The sequence below is a fragment of the Eptesicus fuscus genome, chromosome 2 (assembly GCF_027574615.1).
Source record: "Eptesicus fuscus isolate TK198812 chromosome 2, DD_ASM_mEF_20220401, whole genome shotgun sequence".
NCBI classification, from domain to species: Eukaryota; Metazoa; Chordata; class Mammalia; order Chiroptera; family Vespertilionidae; genus Eptesicus; species Eptesicus fuscus.
The window spans coordinates 91,195,601-91,215,080 of NC_072474.1; the positions used below are offsets into that span (position 1 = coordinate 91,195,601).

The window sequence follows — 19,480 nt, forward strand, 5'->3', positions numbered from 1 at the left end:
AAGGAGATTGAAATCACGGTGGAAAATTTTGGGAGGCAGGCAACTTAATTTCTGTTGTTTGAACAGCTTAAAACTATTAATACACGACAATTTTATTTAGCAGAAGTCTGGTGTGCAAGGATCACTTTTTAAATGACAAACTGCAATTGTTCAAAGGGCCATAAGAATTCTAAACAGTTTTTCTAGAATTTAATCTTTCCTAGCCATGTTACAAAGAACATGCCAGTGATACTAGCTTTCTTGTTCTTCTTAAAATACAATTGATGTACAAAGTAATAAACTATTAAATGATATTATAACTGTAGGAAGTTTGATGTTGACGGGTATTAAAAATTGTGAGAAGCTTTTTATAAATTCAGTTATATTGACAATGCTTTACTCAAAGGAATTATACAATTTAAATGTAATACCTGCTAGTTTTAGTATATAATACGTGTGTATATGTATATAAATGCCTATATACGGAGAGAGAGAATATGAATGCATTATATCCCTACCATTGAAAAGTTTATATTTTTATTGCACGTGGGAAAGAGAAAGTAAGGATTTGACCAAATTACAACCTTTTCAAAACTCTCTTCTTCTGCAGTTATGAATATGGTCCTCCTTAAAAGAATTTCAGGATCTGCATTATTTTAAATTTTCTTTTCTTCTTCAGGCAGAAATTTAAACCTTTAATACTTGGTTTTAAAAGGTACAAAAAATTTCAGTGAAGCTGCAAAAACATTTTGAGAAACATAAAAATAAATAAATGACCCATGAAGGTCTAAGAGGCAGAAAGTGTCTGTCAGTTCTATTAATTCACAGTGGTGGCCTGACAGAGCCACGTTTTGTGAATCTAGCCCACAGATAAAAAGAGAGGTCAGAGTTCACAGAGCTAGTTTATCACAAATGGTTCTCATGGATTTTTGTTTTCCCCCAGGTTTTCTGGGTTCATTGTTTAAATGGCCTCTTCCACTCAGTTATTCTGTTTTGGTTTCCACTAAAAGCCCTTCAGTATGGTAAGTAGAAAGGATACGAATGCTAATAAATGACTTCTTACTTTTCTTAGAAAACGAATTCATTGTCAATATATGTTCAAACTCACAGCCGTTTCATTATATGGTATTCCTTAACCTAAAATACATGCATCCAAAAGTCGTACACACTTTAGAAGAGTTTTATTATTCCTTTGGGAGAAAGTGATTTAATATATGCAAAGCCTTTCTTCTCGACTTCTCATGTTTTCCCAACTTGCAGAGAATTAAATTTTAGGGCTCTTTCTGTCCTCTGTGGATGTATTGTTTGAAGACAATGGCGCTAATATTTTATGTAGTCTGTTTATTATACCTACGAGGCTTGTATCAAGCTCTTTATGCTGTGCCTAATCAGACATGCTAGTATTTCCAAGGAGACTTGAGCCGATGTCTTGAATGGGACTTTTAATCTGTTTTTACGTTCAGCTTGGAGTGTAAGCTTTTTCTCTGCTTGTTTTGAGGAAGTGAAGTTATTCGGTCAGCTTTGAGAAATGGGATCATGGTGAATTTCCTATAGGCATAAAAATGATGAAGTGGCCACTTTAGAAAAGGGATCTCGGCGCTGCTTCAGCTGGAGCTGCCTTGGGGTCCTGAGGGAGACAGCCGGCCATTCGGTGCCTGTGCCCCCAAACTAGTCATTAAAACTCCACCCAGGGGTTTGTCAGGCCCTTGGAAGCACAGGCCATACCTCGCGGACTGTGAGTGAATGATTGCCAACAGAAGAGGGCTGGCCGTGCGTCCTTGCTCACCTACAGTCTGCCCTCCTCCGACAGCCAGAGTGGTCCTTGCAATATGTACATCAGACCCGGCGCCTCTCTCCTCAAAACCCACAGACTTCTGTCACACTGAGGGCAGAATCCACAGCCCCGACCTTCATCTGATTTCCTCCCCCACTTCCCCTCTCCCATGCCTCCATGCACATCCTTTCTTCACCCAGACGTTCCTGCCGGCTCTCTCCCTCACTCCCCAGGTTCATGCTCAGAGAGGCCCTCTCAGACCACCTTCATCTGAAAGAGCCACCACTGTCCCCACTGCCCCTGTCACTATCCCATTGTCGTCTTGTTTCTTCTTCATGGTACTTGTCTATGGAGGTCTGATATTTTTGCTTATTTTTTGCTAGAGCCCCGATGCACGAAATTCGTGCAAGGGGCTTGGCCCTCGCAGCCACGGCGGCTGCCTCGGCCCTCGCAGATCCGGCTTCATCCGGAATGTCGTCCAGAAGGTCGTTCGGCTGTTCAGTCTAATTAGCATATTACGCATTTATTATTATAGATTGTCTTTCTCCTCTGCTGGAATCAAAGCTCCAGAAGAGAGGGAATTGTTCGCTTAGTTCACTGTTGTATGTACAGTACTTAGAACAGAGCGTGGCTCATTGTAGGCACTCAGTACACTGTTGACGTGTTAACAAGGGCCTGCAGCATGAATGGGGTGAGTATTATGAGAAGGCAGTGGTTTCATGCTCTAGTCAGAGATATTTATCTCATGTCTTTATGAATTGCTTTGCCAGTGCAGCAGTAAATACTTCTCATTTTTTAGGCCATGGAAATGAGTGTGGTGAGAAATCTAATTAAAGTAGATTTAGACTAGGGAAGCACACTGGGAATTTCTTTTTTTTTTTTTTTTTTGAGATATAATTCACATACCATAAAATTCACCTTTTTAAATCACACGATTCAGTGGTTTTTAGTATAGTCACAGAATAATGCAAATGTCACCACTATCTAATGCCAGAACATTTCATCACTCCATAAAGGAAACCCATACCCATTAGCAGTCACTTCCCCTTCCTCTCCACCTTCCCCACAGCCCCTAGTGTCCACAGATTTTTGTGTCTGTGGATTTTGTCTCTGTGGAATCATGTCATATGTGACCTTGGTTTATCCTTGTTGCAACATGGCTCAGTATTTCATTCCTCTTTTTGACTGAAAACTATTCCATTGTATGTCTTTACCACATTCTGTTATCCATTTATCAGTTAATGGATATTTGAATTCTACTTTTTGGAGCCATGGGATATTGAAATCCAGCGTACAATTCAGGATTCCATGACCTTAGAGAAGTACTCCAGTTAAAGTATGTTTTTTCAAATAAACTTACTTATCCCCTTACTTCAGCAGTTCTCAAAGTGTGGTCTATAGATAGACATCTGGGAATACCTATGACATTTTGGTGGTCCATGAGGTCAATATTTCAGTTTCAAATATTTTATAATATTATCAAGACATCATTTATCTTTTTCACTGCTGATACTAAAGCAATGGTGGGGTAAAACTGCTGGTACTCTGGCACAATAGAGATGTCACTGTACTAGCAGTCATTACATTCCTCGTTGTCATGCACCCACATTTAAAAAGCTGTCAAGCCCTGGCTAGTGTTGCTCAGTTGGTTGAGCACCCTACCATGCACCAAAAGGTCACTGGTTCTATACCTGGTCAGGTCACGTGCCCCGGCTGCAGGTTTGATCCCTCTCTCCCTCTCTCTTCCTCTCTCTCTAAAAATCAATTAAAACATTCATAGTAATCCAAAAAGTCAGTTTAATTTGAAGAATACCCTTGAAGGCTTCCTAAACCCTCACCTATATTGTTATCAAAGTTCTCTCTTAATGGTTCAGAGGCCTCCTCCTGTCTCAGTGCTCACAGCATTAAGCTTTGCTTGTGCAAACTAATTGAACAATTAGTTTGATTTTTGGTTTTTTTTTAATCTCGTGGACCCTGAGAATTGGTTAACAAGTCAGGTTTCCATCATATTGGCTCATGGAAATTTGTCTTCAATTTGTGACCCATGTTCATAGCAACTTTGTGAGACGCCTTCAGTACACTTTTTAGTCTTCGTTCTAGCTGCATTGTGTGGCCCTTGGTTACCATTCTTTTGCTCACCACTTCTGAGTGGATTTATCTTTGAATGGATCCTGAAAGGACCTTGTTTATTTTCTTTTCTAACAAGCGTCTCTCCTTTTCATGTAGGTACTGTGTTTGGAAATGGGAAAACCTCCGACTATCTGCTGTTGGGCAACTTTGTTTACACGGTGAGTGCAGGACATTTGCCTGGTTTGCATGTAAAAGGGAATCCTTTCATATGTGCTCATTTTATTTTCAAATTTAAGTGCCTGCATTTCTGGATTTAAGGGTTGGTTGCACTTCCCTTTAAGAATGAAATGAGTTGTTTTGATTAGTAAAAGATGGTTCCACGTTAGGTTATTAAAATGTCATTTAGGTTCACTGACTTTATAGTACTTCGGTTGCTGTTATTTCCAATATTCCCTCTTTACTCTCATTCCTCCCCCCACTTGCCCTTGTTCTCTTCCTTATCCCTTTTTCCTCAGTTTTATTTCACTGTCCTTGTTAATATTTTTGCTTTTGCTATTCTTGGGTGTTTAAGCAGTGATTATTCTAGAGTCTCATGATAACTATGATGGGAGAGAAATCTGGACTCTTTGGGGACATTTCACCAACGTCACACTTCCATCACTGCAGACTACTGACCATGCCCAGAGTTCCCTTGACTACTGACAATGTATAAAATTGTATTAATTATACATATACAATAATAGATAAAGTACAGTGCTAAGCACAGTTCTTGGTGTTTTATACTCAAACCCCAATAGGATAGGTAAGTTTTCTCAGTCCCAGTTTACAGATGAAGGAGTTTAGACACAGAGATGTCAAGGAACTTGCCTAGTTCCTTAACTGAAACAGCTAATAAATGATGGAGTCTTGCACACACATGGTCTGACTCCGGGCCAAGTCCATTTAACCATTCTGTGATCCTGTGGAAAACACAGGGCTGTTCATTAAGCCTCGTTCCCTCACTTCAGAATCAGTAGCATAGTCAACGGCGATAAGGGGTGGTAGTTACAGCATATAACAAGCTCTTACATCCTGCTCTGCAGAGTTTTACTGTAAGTTAGGTTACAAAGTAAGTGTTTAGATTTCTAAATATCCATTTATATTACTTTTAAAATGATCTTTAAAATTCAGAAAGTAGGGGGCCCTATGCATTAAAAATGATATAAAATAAAATTAAAGCAGGCTTTAAAACCCAAGTAACTGCAGACATGGCCTCCATCACTATTCATGAAGTGTACAAGAAGCGGGCAGACACGCTCAGGGGCCTCATGGATGGACTGTCGGCTGTGGGGGAGGCAGGGGTGCAATGCTAACGGACAGTTCTGGTCGTAACGTTCAGCCACCAGCCAATAGCCAGTTCACTTGATTCTTGTTAGATGTACAAGGTCAGGTGGGGATAATGTAGTTCCATCATCTAATTCAGAGATACCTGTTCTTTATAAATTTCACTTTCAGTCATTCTGTGAATGATCCTATTTATTTTAAAGATAACGTTTTCCCTTATGTTTTAGTTTGTGGTGATAACTGTGTGTTTGAAAGCTGGATTGGAGACATCATATTGGACATGGGTAAGGGTATCTCTCATCTCAACCTAGAAATCTCACATTTACCTATGTGTTATTGCCACTTTTTTTGTAGTTTGTCATTCTGACTTTATGTATCCTTTAACCCTAGTTCCTTCTACAGGTTGTTAATTGTGGGGGGTCAGGATGGTGGAGAGAGAACCAGGGATTCTTGTTTGGAAATATTGAGTAAAACAAGTTTATTTACCACAAGACTTCTCAGAGCCTTCAATGTATAATTGTATATTGTGACTATCCCAGGAATAGGGGAGGCTTTTAAACTTACTGACAAGGAATTGTTTCTTAGTCGAGTGTGTCACAAGACAGCATTTGGCAGAAAACCTAGTGCAAAATGATTCTGAAGGCTAATAATATTAGCAAAAGATTTGCCCTCAGACATTTGTAAATATTTAGTATAGATAAAACAAGTTCCATTTTAGGTACCTTAGTTTTGAAGTATATTCACATCCAGGTAGATAGATATAGTAAAAAAAAAAAATTAAGTTTGATGCTCAGGGGAAAGATTGGCATAAGAAATTTGGATTTGATTGTCATGGATCAAAAAAAAAATAGTATTCACACAAATGTCTAACATCTTTCAGTGAGAGCATGCAGAGAGAAAAATCAAGGAAGCTTAAAAATGGTAGGGGATTTTAGCCCTGACCAGTTTGGCTCAGTGGATAGAGCGTCGGCCAGCGGACTGAAAGGTCCCAAGTTCGATTCCGGTCAAGGGCATGTACCTTGGTTGTGGGCACATCCCCAGTAGGAGGTGTGCGGGAGGCAGCTGATCGATGTTTCTCTCTCATCGATGTTTCTAACTGTCTATCCCTCTCCCTTCCTCTCTGTAAAAAATCAATAAAATATATATTTTTTTAAAAATGGTAGGGGATTTAAAAAAAATAAGAGTGCCCTGGCCGGTGTGGCTCAGTTGGTTGGGCATTGTCCTGTGCACCGAAAGGTTGCCAGTTCGATTCTCAGTCAGGGCACATGCCAGGGTTTTGGACTCGATCCCCAGTAGGGGGTGTGCAAGAGGCAGCTGGTCCATGTTCTCTCTCTCTCTCTCTCTCTCTCTCTCCCCCCTTACTTCCTTTCTCTCTAAACATAAAAAAATAAAGAAGACTTAAGAGGAGAGACCCACAAAGGAGGTAGAGAAAGAACAGTTCCAAATGCCAGGACCACAGACATCATAATTGTTGTGGGAAAAGATTAGCACTTAATGGAAGATCCAGTTAAAACACACACACACACACACACACACACACACACACACACACTTATTTAGAAATGCCCAGAGATGATATTTTATGGATGTAATAAAAAGTTAGAAAGGGAATTTGTGAAGGCGTTGTTAGTGTTTGTGTACTCCATCTACCTAAAAGTCTTTTGACTCCATTTCCCTTCCTCCGCAGTTCAGCCACGTAGCGATTTGGGGCAGCATCGCACTCTGGGTGGTGTTCTTCGGAATCTACTCATCTCTGTGGCCCGCTGTCCCGATGGCCCCTGACATGTCAGGAGAGGTAATGTGTCCTCATAACTCATGATTCAACAAACCTTAAAAATTGCTATTCATGAAGGAGCCTGAGTTGTTCGGCTTGGATTTATATTAAAATGGAGCATTTGACCATTTAAAAGCTATTTTTAAATTCCACAGTTGTAATAAATCCTGAGAGAATATTTTAAATGCGGACCTTTTACTTAAATCTGACTGATCCTTTCATAAACATAGTGGGGACAATAAAGTATGGCTGTCAGGAGCGTGAATCACGTTAAGAATATCCACATAGAAAATTCCATTTTAAAATTAGAACATAAATCCACAAATACATTTTGGATGAGAGATTTGGGGAAATGGTGGGCTTATGTCTTTGGGACAGTCTATCATTTCTTCTGTTATCTCTTATTCTACAGAAAAGTCCACCGTCGCTAGATTAAATGCACTTTGAGAGTTGTCCTAATAACATCAGTTTGGTTTTCATTTCGAAGGAGTCCGGGCATCTGACATTTCAGCCTTATCAAAGTCCATTTTCAGTTCTGTCTTTCAGTGTCTTGTTACCCTGGTAGGAGTTGAGTTATTAGGTGTTCATGGGGGAATGTCACAAGATCCCCTTTCCTTCAGAGGAGATTCCAGCAGTAGGAGGGTTTATGATTTCAATTGCAGGAAATTTGACATAAAATGTATAAAAGAAAATGTGGAAAACATTTCAGGATTTCCTGTGACCTCACAGTAACTTGCAAATCAGGGTAATGTGAGCTCCGTTCCAGTACATTGTTTCCCCATAGTCATGGGAAACCTTTCCAGTGGTTTCCTTATATGCCTTGCCCCTAAGTAGTGCGTGAGTAACTTTCACTTTTGACAGTCTGGTTTGTAGATCATTTTCATGAAATTTATCTGACAGCATCCTGTTTTTTTTATAAATTAGCAGAATGCAGGCACATTTTTAAAAAATTTTTTCTGTGGTTCAATTTATTGGAGAGCCATTATATACTACTAGAGGCCTGGTGCACAGACTTGTGCAGCAGTGGGGTCCCTCGGCCTGGCCTGCAGGGATCAGGCCAAAACCAACCTCTGGGTCCAGAGTGCGGGTGAAGCAGATTTAGGGCCGACAGTGCCCCAGAAGCAACCTAACCCACGGCCGATTCCGCGAAGAATCGGGCTCCCTCTTCTACTGGTCAGAGCGTCTGCCCCCTGGTGGTCATTGCGCATCATAGCTACCAGGCAAACGGTCAGATGGCCACTTAGGCTTTTATATATATAGACTAGAGGCCCGATGAATAAAATTCGTGCAAGGGGCTCGGCCCTCACAGCCCCTCGCAGCCCTGGCCGGCCCTCGCAGCCCCTCACAGCCCCAGCTTCATCCGGAAGGTCATCCGGACGGTCGTTCTGCTATTCGGTCTAATTAGCATATTAGCTCTTTATTATATAGAATTACACAAAGCCAGACATATGAAAGAGCACATACTTCCAGCAAAAGTGAAGGCTTCTTTTGAAATATGTACTATGAACTCTAGAAAATTTACAGCATGTATTTTAAGAACAGAGAAGAGGCTGTGAATGCATCTCCCTCTTACCTTGGTTGCTGAGTCCATTTGTTCTGAAGAGATAAAATCAAAGACTGTATCTGTCTGATGATGCTACTTGAAAAACCCAATTCTATTCTTTGTTTTTTATTTGATGTGCTCTGTCTATTTTTTTCCCCAAGGTCAATTCCAACTTAATATCTTTCTCATTAGACCTCATTTTGTCTCGTTTCTTAATATTTTATCTTCAAAATGAATGACAAAAGATGTTGCGATCCAGATAGTGTAAGCAACTGTAGCCAACAGCTTCAATGACAAGAATGGGGTTTTTGACCACCTACTTCTATGACAAGTGTGACATCTGATTGGCTTTTTGCCAACCAAATATAATTCTACCCATGCCTGTAGAATTACCAGTATTAACCAAACACAAAACCTCATATCATCTCTTGAGGTTTGCGGTGATGCTGTGCTTAATTCGGAGTGAAATGAATGTCAGTACTCCATCACGTTCCTGTTCGCTTCACAGACAGTGGGACGTGCTAACGGGGGTTCTTGTTCCTGTTGTTTTATTACTGCTGATACTTTGAATATAAGATTTAAATAGTTTTTGCTCCATTGAAACTACGAAAATGGATTAACTCAGCATTGGGCTTGACTAGCTTGTCCAAAATGTAAGTCTGTCTAATTTATTGAAAGAAAAGAATAATACTTGAAATTTATGTAGTACTTTAGGGCTTGAAAAGCATTTTGATATATATGTGTGTATCTGAATGAGCCTCACAGCAGCTCCAGAAAAAAAGGATGACAAGAATGCCACTCAGATTCTCAAGGGTAGATATTCTATATTTACCATTTCCTGGGCAGTAGGGTAATGCATCTCAAAAAAATGTTTATAGCAATATCAATTTTTTAAAATATGTTTTTACTGATTTTTAGAGAGAGAGAAAGGGAGAGGGACAGAGTGATAGAAACATCGATGAAAGAGAAACACTCCCTATTGAAGATCGAGCCCACAACCTGAGCGTGTGCCCTGACTTAGAGTCAAACCGGTGACCTCTTGGTTCATGGGTCAAAGCTCAACCACTGAGCCACACCGGCCAGGCACAATAATCAATTTTTGAACATATTTATTATATGTAGAGAATAATTTGTTCTGTTACAATCCAGTTAGTTCCATAAAGAAGTCGCTACCCTTAGGTTTATATTTTTCTAATCTTAAAACTATATTTTAACCTAAAGTATAGTCACATACACACATACTAGTAGTTGCATATGTATGTGTGTATGTGAAAAATTTATGTTCCAATATTTATATGTTTTGTGTGTATGTATATATACTAGTATATATAATTGGCCAATGATCTTGAATAAAATTTAATGATTCATCTGTTAACTCTCATAGCAAAATACTATTATAATATATTATATATTACATATATAATTATATATTGCATATACATTATACATTACATAAATCATATTATTATTTTAATATTACATATATAATATACTAGAGGCGCAGCGCGCGAAATCGCACGAGACCCAGACCTGCCGTGCGCGAGTAGCATACCGCGTGAGCGCCGCCACACCACACCACGTGAGCCCCGCCACGCCGCCGCAAGCGGCTCGCGGGCGGTGGGGAGGGACCGAGAGGTGCTCCATGCACCTCCTAGTGACCGGTTGTTTGGGCGTTACTGCCACTGGCCTTTTATAATATAGATCACAATACAATAATATAATTATATATAATATATACTGGATATAGTAATATCATATTATTATCAGTAAAACCAGGGTAAGTATAAATATTAGCATTCGCCATAGAGCCTTGTGGCTTTTACTCATGGTCAGACCAAGGGCCATGGAGCGGTTTGAGAGAGAGGTGTCATGCTCTGACCTATGTTTCCATAGCAGGACTGTGACTGCTGTGTTCTGAACCACTTAGGAGGTTATTGCAGTAACCCAGATGGAAGGCAGTGGTGGCAGTGGTGGCAGTGGTCATATTCTGAACCTATTTTGGAGGTAGGAGAGCCCATAGGACTTGTTGCCAGACTGGCTGTGGGGAGTGAGAGAAGTCAAAGCAGACTCCACCGTGTTGGCCAGGAACATCATTAGCATTTGCTTGTCCTCAGCTCACTGGGTCCCCACAGCAAACTTGTTATTATAACCATTTCACAGATGCGAAAACGTAAACAGAGAAGTTAAGTACCTCATTGACATCCCACTAATACTAAGTGACAGATGAGATTTTGACTTAGCTGCCTGGTCCCAGAGCCTGCAGCCTTACCCATGGTGCCATGCTGCTCTCCGCTCATAGTCATTCCGAGGCATCCATGGTGTGTAACCTGCAAATTAGAGGTGAAGGCCGATCACTCCCTGCTGGTAGGTCAGGGATTTGCATAGAAGAGGAAATCTCTCTGTTTTCTGAGGGCATGGCTCTCTCTAGATATTTCCGTGGTCTTGCTCCTCCTCCGCCCGCCCTCCACCTCCGAGCCCCAGTGACCGTTCCAGAATGCATACACCCCTTCTCAGTGTCCACTGCCCCTGCATTTCTCCACTCGTTCACTCCAGCCTCACAGTGTTGGGCTCCTGGTGCCCATAAATCAGTGTTAAGTAAACGATCGTTAAATAAATTTTTTTGCTTGCTTGTTTGTTTTGAACAAATGAGAAACAGTGGGGTAGAGGTGACAGAGAGCCAGATTTCAGCTCAAATGGAACATCTTTCTAACATACAGCGACCCACATGTATGTTCGAGCAGGATGCTGGCCTCATTTAACCAACCCTTTCTGTGCTGGTCAGCCACCAGAGACTCTTAGGAATTCCGAGCCTCATTTGTCTACACCAGCAATTTCCAACTTTTTTCCATCTCGTGGCATGCAGAAACTAGTACTGTAATTCTGCAGCACACCAAAAAGTAAATTACTTTTGCCAGTCTGACAAAAAAAAAAATAGGTATAGTTTTGATTGATTGCAATGAAAATTATGCACATCACACAAGGACACCGTATACAATATTAACGTGTATCAGGTGCCTATAGTAGTGTATGTAAGAATTTCTGGTACCAAGAATTAACCAATCAGATGCAACCTTGTGATGTGATGTAACCGATAAGATGCAACTCTTGTTACTAGTATTTGACCTATACATTTATGGGTCAAGACAGGGCATTCACACCAGGCAGCTATTATGTTGGCTGCTGTCATTTTTTATTTGACAATCTAAGGCAAGCATGTCAAACTCGCGGCCAACGAGCTTGACGTGCTTGATCTAAGGGGAAAAGAGGTCAGTGCCCCTGACTAAATAGTCAGGTATTGCATTTTTGTAAAATTCTTGCAGTACACCACCCGAAAATCCCTGGCCTACCCCTCTCCACGCCCCCTCACCGCCGCCCCGAGGTTGCCTGCCAACTCCTGAGATTCAGATTCCCCGTGTGCTTGTCTTCACTGTGTTCTCCCAGAGGCAACCCTTAAATATTAGCTGAAAGGGCACAGACTCTCTTGCTCTAGTTAACAGGATCTCAGGGTGTGAATTATACACAAATTACAGGTACAGGTCTCATGCTTCTATATTCAGCTGGATGCATATTCACACACAGGCCTGGGTTTTATAGTCATTTCCATTTTACATTCTGGGTTCATCTTTGCAGCCCCCACCCGCAGGCAGAGGCATTTTTCTCCACGTGTTGAACGAAAATCCTATCTCGCTAAGAGGGGGAGGGAAGAGAATCAACAGTGATTGCGCACCACCATGTCCTCCAGGCCCTGTGTTTGATCCCAGGCCTGCCTGGTTTTATTTCACAACGCTCTGTGGTAAGCACAGCAAGTGACCCAGAGAATTCATCCCAAGTGGTGGTGTTGTTTTTCAGATCCCATTGCTTTTCTCTAGCATTCTGAGGAAGGGACTAAATACTTCGGGGCGGGGGGACATTGCTATTCCTTACTCCCAGGTGGGAACTCTTTCTGTCTTCCCGCAGCCATCTTCCGTGAGGCGATTCCCCGGGTTTATCTGCTTTTTCTCGGGATACCCAGGGCCCCGATCATTTCCCTCAAGTGAGCCAGGTATCAAAGTGTCCCCATCTCCTTTTACAAGTGCCCAGATTTTTAATCCTCCTTTTTCAACACCCACCTAACTCCCCAGCACATGGATAGAAATTCCATCTCACTACAAACCCTAGCCTCTTGCCTCTTCTTAACAGCAATATTGGTACAAATAATACCCATCTCATTAAAAAAATATAAACATGAAAATGAAAACCCAATCAGCCCCCATCATCAGAGAATGTACACTTGCCACTAAAATGATAACAGGCCCTCGTCCCTGAGGGTCAGTCACAGCTTAGCACTTTTCATGTCATCACTCATTTAACATGTGAGTTTGGCCCTGTTAGCGCTTTCTCAGACACAGAGTGGTTAACTCATTTTCTCAAGGTCACACAGCTCGTGTGTGTGGCTGTTCCTTTTGCATTTCTTTTTTTTTTTTTTTTTTTCACAGAGAGAAAGGGAGAGGGATAGAGAGCTAGAAACATCAATGAGAGAGATACATCGACCAGCTGCCTCCTGCACACCCCCCACCGGGGATGTGCCCGCAACCAATGTACATGCCCCTTGACCGGAATCGAACCTGGGACCTTTCAGTCCGCAGACCGATGCTCTATCCACTGAGCCAAACCGGTTTCGGCTCCTTTTGCATTTCTTCTCTCACCTTTTCATTCTGCACGAAGGCTTTTCCCGGCCTTATCAAGTGTGGTGGTGTAGAGGCCTTTTAGTGCCAGGGTTCCAAAGTACCCACTTCCATCCTGTTGGGAAACTGAGCAGTCGTTGTCTGCGTGTAATATTGCCATCGTCAGATGTACTCAGCTGCCATTATCACCGATCGGGGTTTTTTTCCACCTGGTCAGATAGTTTCTTTCCCTTACTGCAGCACATTCTACGTGCCAGGATTTGCCGGAAATGCATCCCCAGATCAAATATCTCAGAGTGTAGTGCAGCCCTCACTGGCTGCAGCCACAGCCGGAGCGGCTGTTCTCAGTTGGTGGGCAGGGTGTTCCCATTTGGGAACCATTCCTTCCTATAGTTTGGCACTTTGTTTCCATTACAGTAATTCTACATCCCATAATAATGATGCAAATGGTAATGATTAGCAAGTATCGCAGTGCCACAAATTATTGAAATATTTACCTATGAAAAGGGAATTTCTGACATAGGAGTGTGGGGCAGGGGAGTGGATGAGACAAAGGTAGAAACTGTGACGATAAGAGATTATTTAAGAAAGAAAGCTAAAGAGAAAATAGTGTCGCAACCTTGGCTGTGACTTTAAATATGTCCCTGTCTTCCTCTCCTCTCACAAATATGGTTGTGATTTAAGAGGGGGACTTTTTTTTTTTCAGACCCGGCTTGTATTTTTTCACACCAGCACAACAATTTATGGGGCAAGGTAGGCCCTGGGGAGAAGTGCTGTGTTATATAAACATATGCTGGCCTGCTTTTCCGACTTGTCTAGATAAGGTTACTGGGTATTTTTTTTTTTTTTTTAATTTCCAGAAGAAAATATTTTAGCCACTATGATGACTATGCCAGATTAAAAAATTAAAGCCAGCTACATCAAGGATTAGTTCGTATCACGATTAATACCAGAAGCTCGGTATCGGCAGAACTTTTAAACGGATCCCGGCGTTGCAGACCCGCAGCGCACGGTCCTCCCCAAAGCGCCATCTGGTTCTGCTCTCCCTGGCCTGGGGGATCCATAAAACTACTGAAGGAAATTGAAGTTAAGGAACGAGCATGTGTTTTACAGAATTTCAGATCTCCTGATTGAGGTTTGTAAAGTCTTTCTGCAAAACAATAAAAATCTTTGTGGAACCCTTTGGTGTCACCCCTGTAGGAGAGGTATTAATAAACCACATTAGTGATATGATTTTCCTAAATGGTGCTGTTACCCATTTTTACCAACACAATAAATTATTTTACATATGAGGAATTTCCTGGTTAAAGGAGTCCTTATTCATCTCTCAGCCTTTAATTACCTAGATAGCGTGTGATAATTTATTGGTCACAAGACCGGCCCTGGCTGATGGGGTGGGGCAGTGTTCTGATACGATGGCGTTTCATCCGAGGTTACTGTGTGTAGCCAAGGGGCCTGGAGGGAGCAGCTACCCTAAGCTCTGTCAGATGTTCTTCAATGGACCAGTGATAAAATGATAAAACAGGGTCACAGTCCTCAAGCCCCTGACCGTCCAGGAGACAGGCGGACCATCACGGTTCCTAAGGCGGCTGGTGTGCAGCCACTCCCACGCCCATTCTGTAAAGAGAAGCCTGTGTGGAATCACTGAGGAGGAAAGAAAGACACGGATGTGACGGCTGGAATGGTGAATTGGGACACTTGCCCACATTTTAAAGCTAGAGCGCTCCTTGGCGTCGTTAGGAGAGCTGGTGTGGCGGTGGTAGGCACAGCATCTTCTCCCTTACCGTGCAGAGCCAGTGGTCATTGAGTGTCTGCTGTACACCAGGCTCTGCGTTGGGCACCAGGGGGTGTAGGGATGACAGACTTGGTCCTTGCCCTTAAGGATCTCATTGCTCATGAGTGGGTGTTGGTGTCATAATCTGAGAGAGGCCATAGGTACCCCGAGTGCCGGGGCATGGAAAGCTGAACGAAGCCTGCTTCTGGTACGGCCGAGTTCTGTTCTCAGGAGTCCATTCATTCTTGTGCTAATTCATTCCATAAATACGTGGTGAGTGCTTCATGGGTGCTAGGCTCTGTGTCCAGGTAATGGGTGAATTGGGCAGGATCCCCATTAGCAATCAGGTTGATGGAACCTGGGAGTGGGAAGGAGAATGGTCACTAAATTAGTTAAATGACGAATGACTATAGATGATTTCACAAAGGACAAAAGCAGGGTGGTAGGATGTTATAGGGCCTATAATGGGTGCTCCAGGAAGTTCCTTCTGAAGGAGGAACAACTAAGCTGAAACTCAGACGGTGTGGGGATGGATACCTGTTGTGCGAAGAAGAGCATGTCAGGGTTGGAGGAACAGCGGGTACCCCTGCTCCAAGGCACCAATGAGCCTGGCAAATGCAAAGACTAAAAGGCCCGTGTGGCTGGAGCAGAGAGAGGGAAAGAGCTCTGTGAGACGGGCAGAGGGCAGATCTCCCCTCCACATTCCGCATTTTAGCTCCTAAGACCAGACAGCTTGTTTCTGAGTTGTATGCCAGGGAGTCTATGAGAAAAGCTCATGAAAGAAACCATGAATGTCACTACCATCTGCTTCAATAAAGCTCATAATTGGACACAATTTTTGCAAGGAATGGTCAAAAGCTGCTCTGTTTCAAACCGTCACTTATCCTCCCTAGCTTGTATCCTCCAAAGCAAGTTTATGGCATGTTTTTTTATGTAAAAAAAAAAAAAAAAGTAAGTACATTAAACAAGATAGGAATTTATTTCTCTTTTGTGTAAAAGAAATCCAGTGGAGGCAGGCGGTCCAGGACTGGTGTGGCAGCTAAACAATCATGAAGGACCAGGTTTCTTCTCTCTCACTGCATCGCCAACCCTAGTGTACTTCCTCATGGTCCAGAATGGCTGCTTAAGCTCTCACCATTTTACCAGCATTCCAGGCAGCAAGAAAGGGAGGAACTCTTTCTCGTTGAGGCTCTTTCCTAGACATTGCCCACCACATTTCCACTTAAATCTCATTGCCCAAAAGTAAGTCGCACGGCCACACCCAGCTGCAACAAAAGAGCCAGCGGAATATAGTCTTTTGAGCTGGAGGGCAAGGTGTGCAGCTAAAAATCAAGAAGTTGCATTTAAGAAGGGGCGAGGGGATATATTGGGAGGCAACTTGAAGTCTCTGTCATGAAAGTAATCAAACAATTGATGCTTTGTGAGATGGTTTTTAAGAAGACAGAATACAGCCCTGGCTGGTGTGGCTCAGTTGGCTGGAGCATCCTTCCGGAAGGTCAAGGGTTCGATACCCTGTCAGTGCACATACCTAAGTTGCAGGTTCAATCCTCGGTTGGGGTGCGTATGAGAAGCAACAGATGGATGTTTCTCTCTTTCTCTATGTCCCCCTACCTCTCTCTCTTAAAAAAAAAAAAAAAAGGAAGAAGATAGAATATAGAGCCATCACAAAGTTATACAAACTTGTAAGAATAATAAGTAAACCTATTGAGCATTGAGGCAACTTACCTTGTGTTATACACCTTATTCAGTATCATCATAATATTTTTAAATTGTATTTCTCATATTAAAAAGAATATTTTGTTACTAATTCTCTACTAATTTTTCTAGTACTTTACGTTTTTTAAATAGCACAATAAAGAAGATTAAAATAAAACAAACAAACAATTCTGTTCTTAATTATTTTTACTCCTCTGGAAACTCTATCCCCAGAAAATAAAGTTTCAGAGCCATACTTTTCCTAGTGTTCTTGATTCCTTTTTAGAAAGACTTTCTTTTGCATGTTCAGTATACGTATATTGTTATAGAGTCAATTTTTACTTTTTGTGAAAAAGTTCGCTTCTGAATGATCCAGTCCCAGCTAGCCCTTCCTCTTTTAATCATTTGTTTTCTTGTTACTCCCTGCTGGAGGGTGGAGATTCAATGATCATTTCTTGCATCACACAGCTAGATGGAATATTGGTTCAGAGTCCCAGGGGTGACCAGACCTCCTTCAGTCCCTCACCAGCAGAAATATCTAAGGGGGAAAGTGCACAAGTGCTGCGATCTGGTATCTAATTTGCATACTTTCTAAGCTTTTCTTTGTTTGGAACAATTTGCATATTTTCTAAGATTGTGTTTGTTTGTTTGTTTGGGATAATTCAAGCCAAGGGTTTTCTTTGTCTCTGATAATCAAGAGCTTCTGGGAATAATTGCAAACATATTGGGGGTGTATCTGAAACACCCTTCTCCTCGGTTATTTTCTGGGTGTTCTGCCTTGTCTGATTTTATGGAGAATGTAATTCATCCTTTATAAGAGCCCAGCTCAAATCAGTCCAACTGAGATTTGTGGAGTGCCTGTGTGTCAGGACCTAGAGAGGGTGTCAGTGGCTCAGAAGTTGAAAAAAGGGAAGTGTCCTGAGGAGCTTGAGTCTCGTGGAGTCAGCCAACAGATTAACAGGTAATTAGAACGGAAGATGCTAATTATGATCCGGATGCACAGGGGATAGATAGCAGAGGAGAGGGGCGCCCCCAGGCTCTGGTTTGGGTAGTCTGGAAAGGTTTCTTGGTGCTGCTTCCCTGGGCGGACGTGTGAGGAGGGCTTTCCCGGGAGAGAACAGCTGAGCGGAGCACGTTTGGGGTTTCCAACGTCAGGAATGTTTGGAGCTAGAACTGAAAAGTTACGCAAAGACCAGGTCATAGAAAGTTACCCAGATGTCATTAACACAATTACTTGAAGCCATAGCAGATGGCTTTTTATTATGGAATGCACAGCATTCCAGAAAGTACCTGCGGCCATAGAATAAAGATTTGGATCAGAGGACGTGAGAAATAAATGCTAGTGGTAAACTAGTACAAGACCTTTTTCCATCCTGGCCAGTCTACCTCCTCCCTTCTCCCCACAAAAATTATGTTACTTCCAGGTGTCACACTTGCCCTGTTTCACTGAAATATAGCATTTGCGTGGCTGGTGTGGCTCAGTGGTTGAGCACCGACCTATGAACCAGGAGGTCACGGTTCAATTCCCGATCAGGGCACATGCCTGGGTTGCTGGCCTGATCCCAGTAGGGGTTGTGCAGGGAGGTAACCAATCAATTATTCTCTCGCATCATTGATGTTTCTAACTCTCTCCCTCTCTTTCCTCTCTGAAGTCAATAAAAATTTATTTTTTTATATTTATTTTGATTAATATGGAAGGAAGGGGGAGGTAGTTTAATATGCTTAAGCATTAATACATGCCACCCAGCTTTTTTTTTTTTTTTTTTTAAAGGCTACCTACATTAGAAAAGGATAGTTAGGGAACTGGGTCAACCTCTTTTCCCCTCTCCCCGAATCACATAAATATCTAGTTATAACTGCTCCCGGGATAACTCTGAACCAGAACACAGGAAAACCGATCAAGCTGTAACCACCCCATCTCAGGAACATAGTCCCAAGGCTGTGGTATTTCAACTTTTAATCTCTCCAAACACTAGATCGTAAGAACTTATTTATTCAAACGTTATTTATTGAACACCTGCTCTCAGTAGTTGAGGACTTGGGTTGTGAGAATTTATTTAGATTTACTTCTTCCTCGTACAGAGTTTAAAGTATTACAGGAACACAGAGGAGCAACTAGAAAATGGGTGATGGGTGCCGTCAAAATGAAAGCCCAAAGTAGGGTCAGCTAACCCACGTCGAAGGAAGGAAGTGACATCCCGTGTGAATATTTAGGAGCAAAGAGGCGTCACCGATGTGAGGGCGCAAGGTTGAGAGAAAGCCGGGTCGAGTTCCAGGAACCGAAACACATTGCGAGATGGACTGGCTTGCGAGACGATAGTGGGGAAGCAGTCAGAGGTCAGGTAGGAAAAGCCTTGAAATCATATTCAGGCCTTTGTCCTCTATCCTTCGGTGGTCTGACGCCATCGAAAGGGTTTAATCCAAGAACCCCTCACATCTAATCTGCACTTTGGAACTATCCCTCTGGCTGCAGGGTGCCGCCTGCCTCGAAGCAGAGCAAAAGGAGTCAGTAAATCCAGCGAGGAGGCTGTTTGGAGGACAAACAACTGTTGGGACTGGGATCCTGGCAGCAGGGTTGGCAGGAAGTAGATTTCAAAGACACTAAAGCACAACAGAGCCTGGCGGTGCCTTGGATGTGGTGCAAGGAGACAATTCAAGAGCAGAGCCCAGCTTCTGCCTTAGTCGCTGAAGCCATTCCCTGGACGGATTGCACAAAGGAAACGCGGGTCTGGCGGGAAGACAGTGTGCTCCCTTTGGGACGCATCTGTTTGCAGGACCTGTGTGATGGTCAAGTTCACAGCTGGGTAGTTGTGTGTGAAGTACTGGCAAGAGACTTAAGGCAGAGGGAGGGTTGTGACTGATCCCTATTTAGATCCTAGAAAGC

General features: G+C 42.4%; 1 protein-coding gene across 6 annotated transcripts in view; it reads left to right on the forward strand.

The window, feature by feature from the left end:
• The window catches only part of ATP8A1 (ATPase phospholipid transporting 8A1), a 218,408-nt gene that overhangs the window by 177,428 nt on the left and 21,500 nt on the right, over positions 1 to 19,480 (forward strand). For 5 of the 6 annotated variants that reach the window (XM_054729332.1, XM_054729336.1, XM_054729339.1 and 2 more), the window contains 4 exons: positions 923 to 1,001; positions 3,980 to 4,041; positions 5,374 to 5,430; positions 6,834 to 6,941. In XM_054729332.1, the coding sequence (XP_054585307.1) occupies positions 923 to 1,001; positions 3,980 to 4,041; positions 5,374 to 5,430; positions 6,834 to 6,941 (306 nt within the window). Of the gene's footprint in view, positions 1 to 922; positions 1,002 to 3,979; positions 4,042 to 5,373; positions 5,436 to 6,833; positions 6,942 to 19,480 lie in introns of those variants that run through there. The other variant, XM_054729349.1, reaches the window with a different exon arrangement.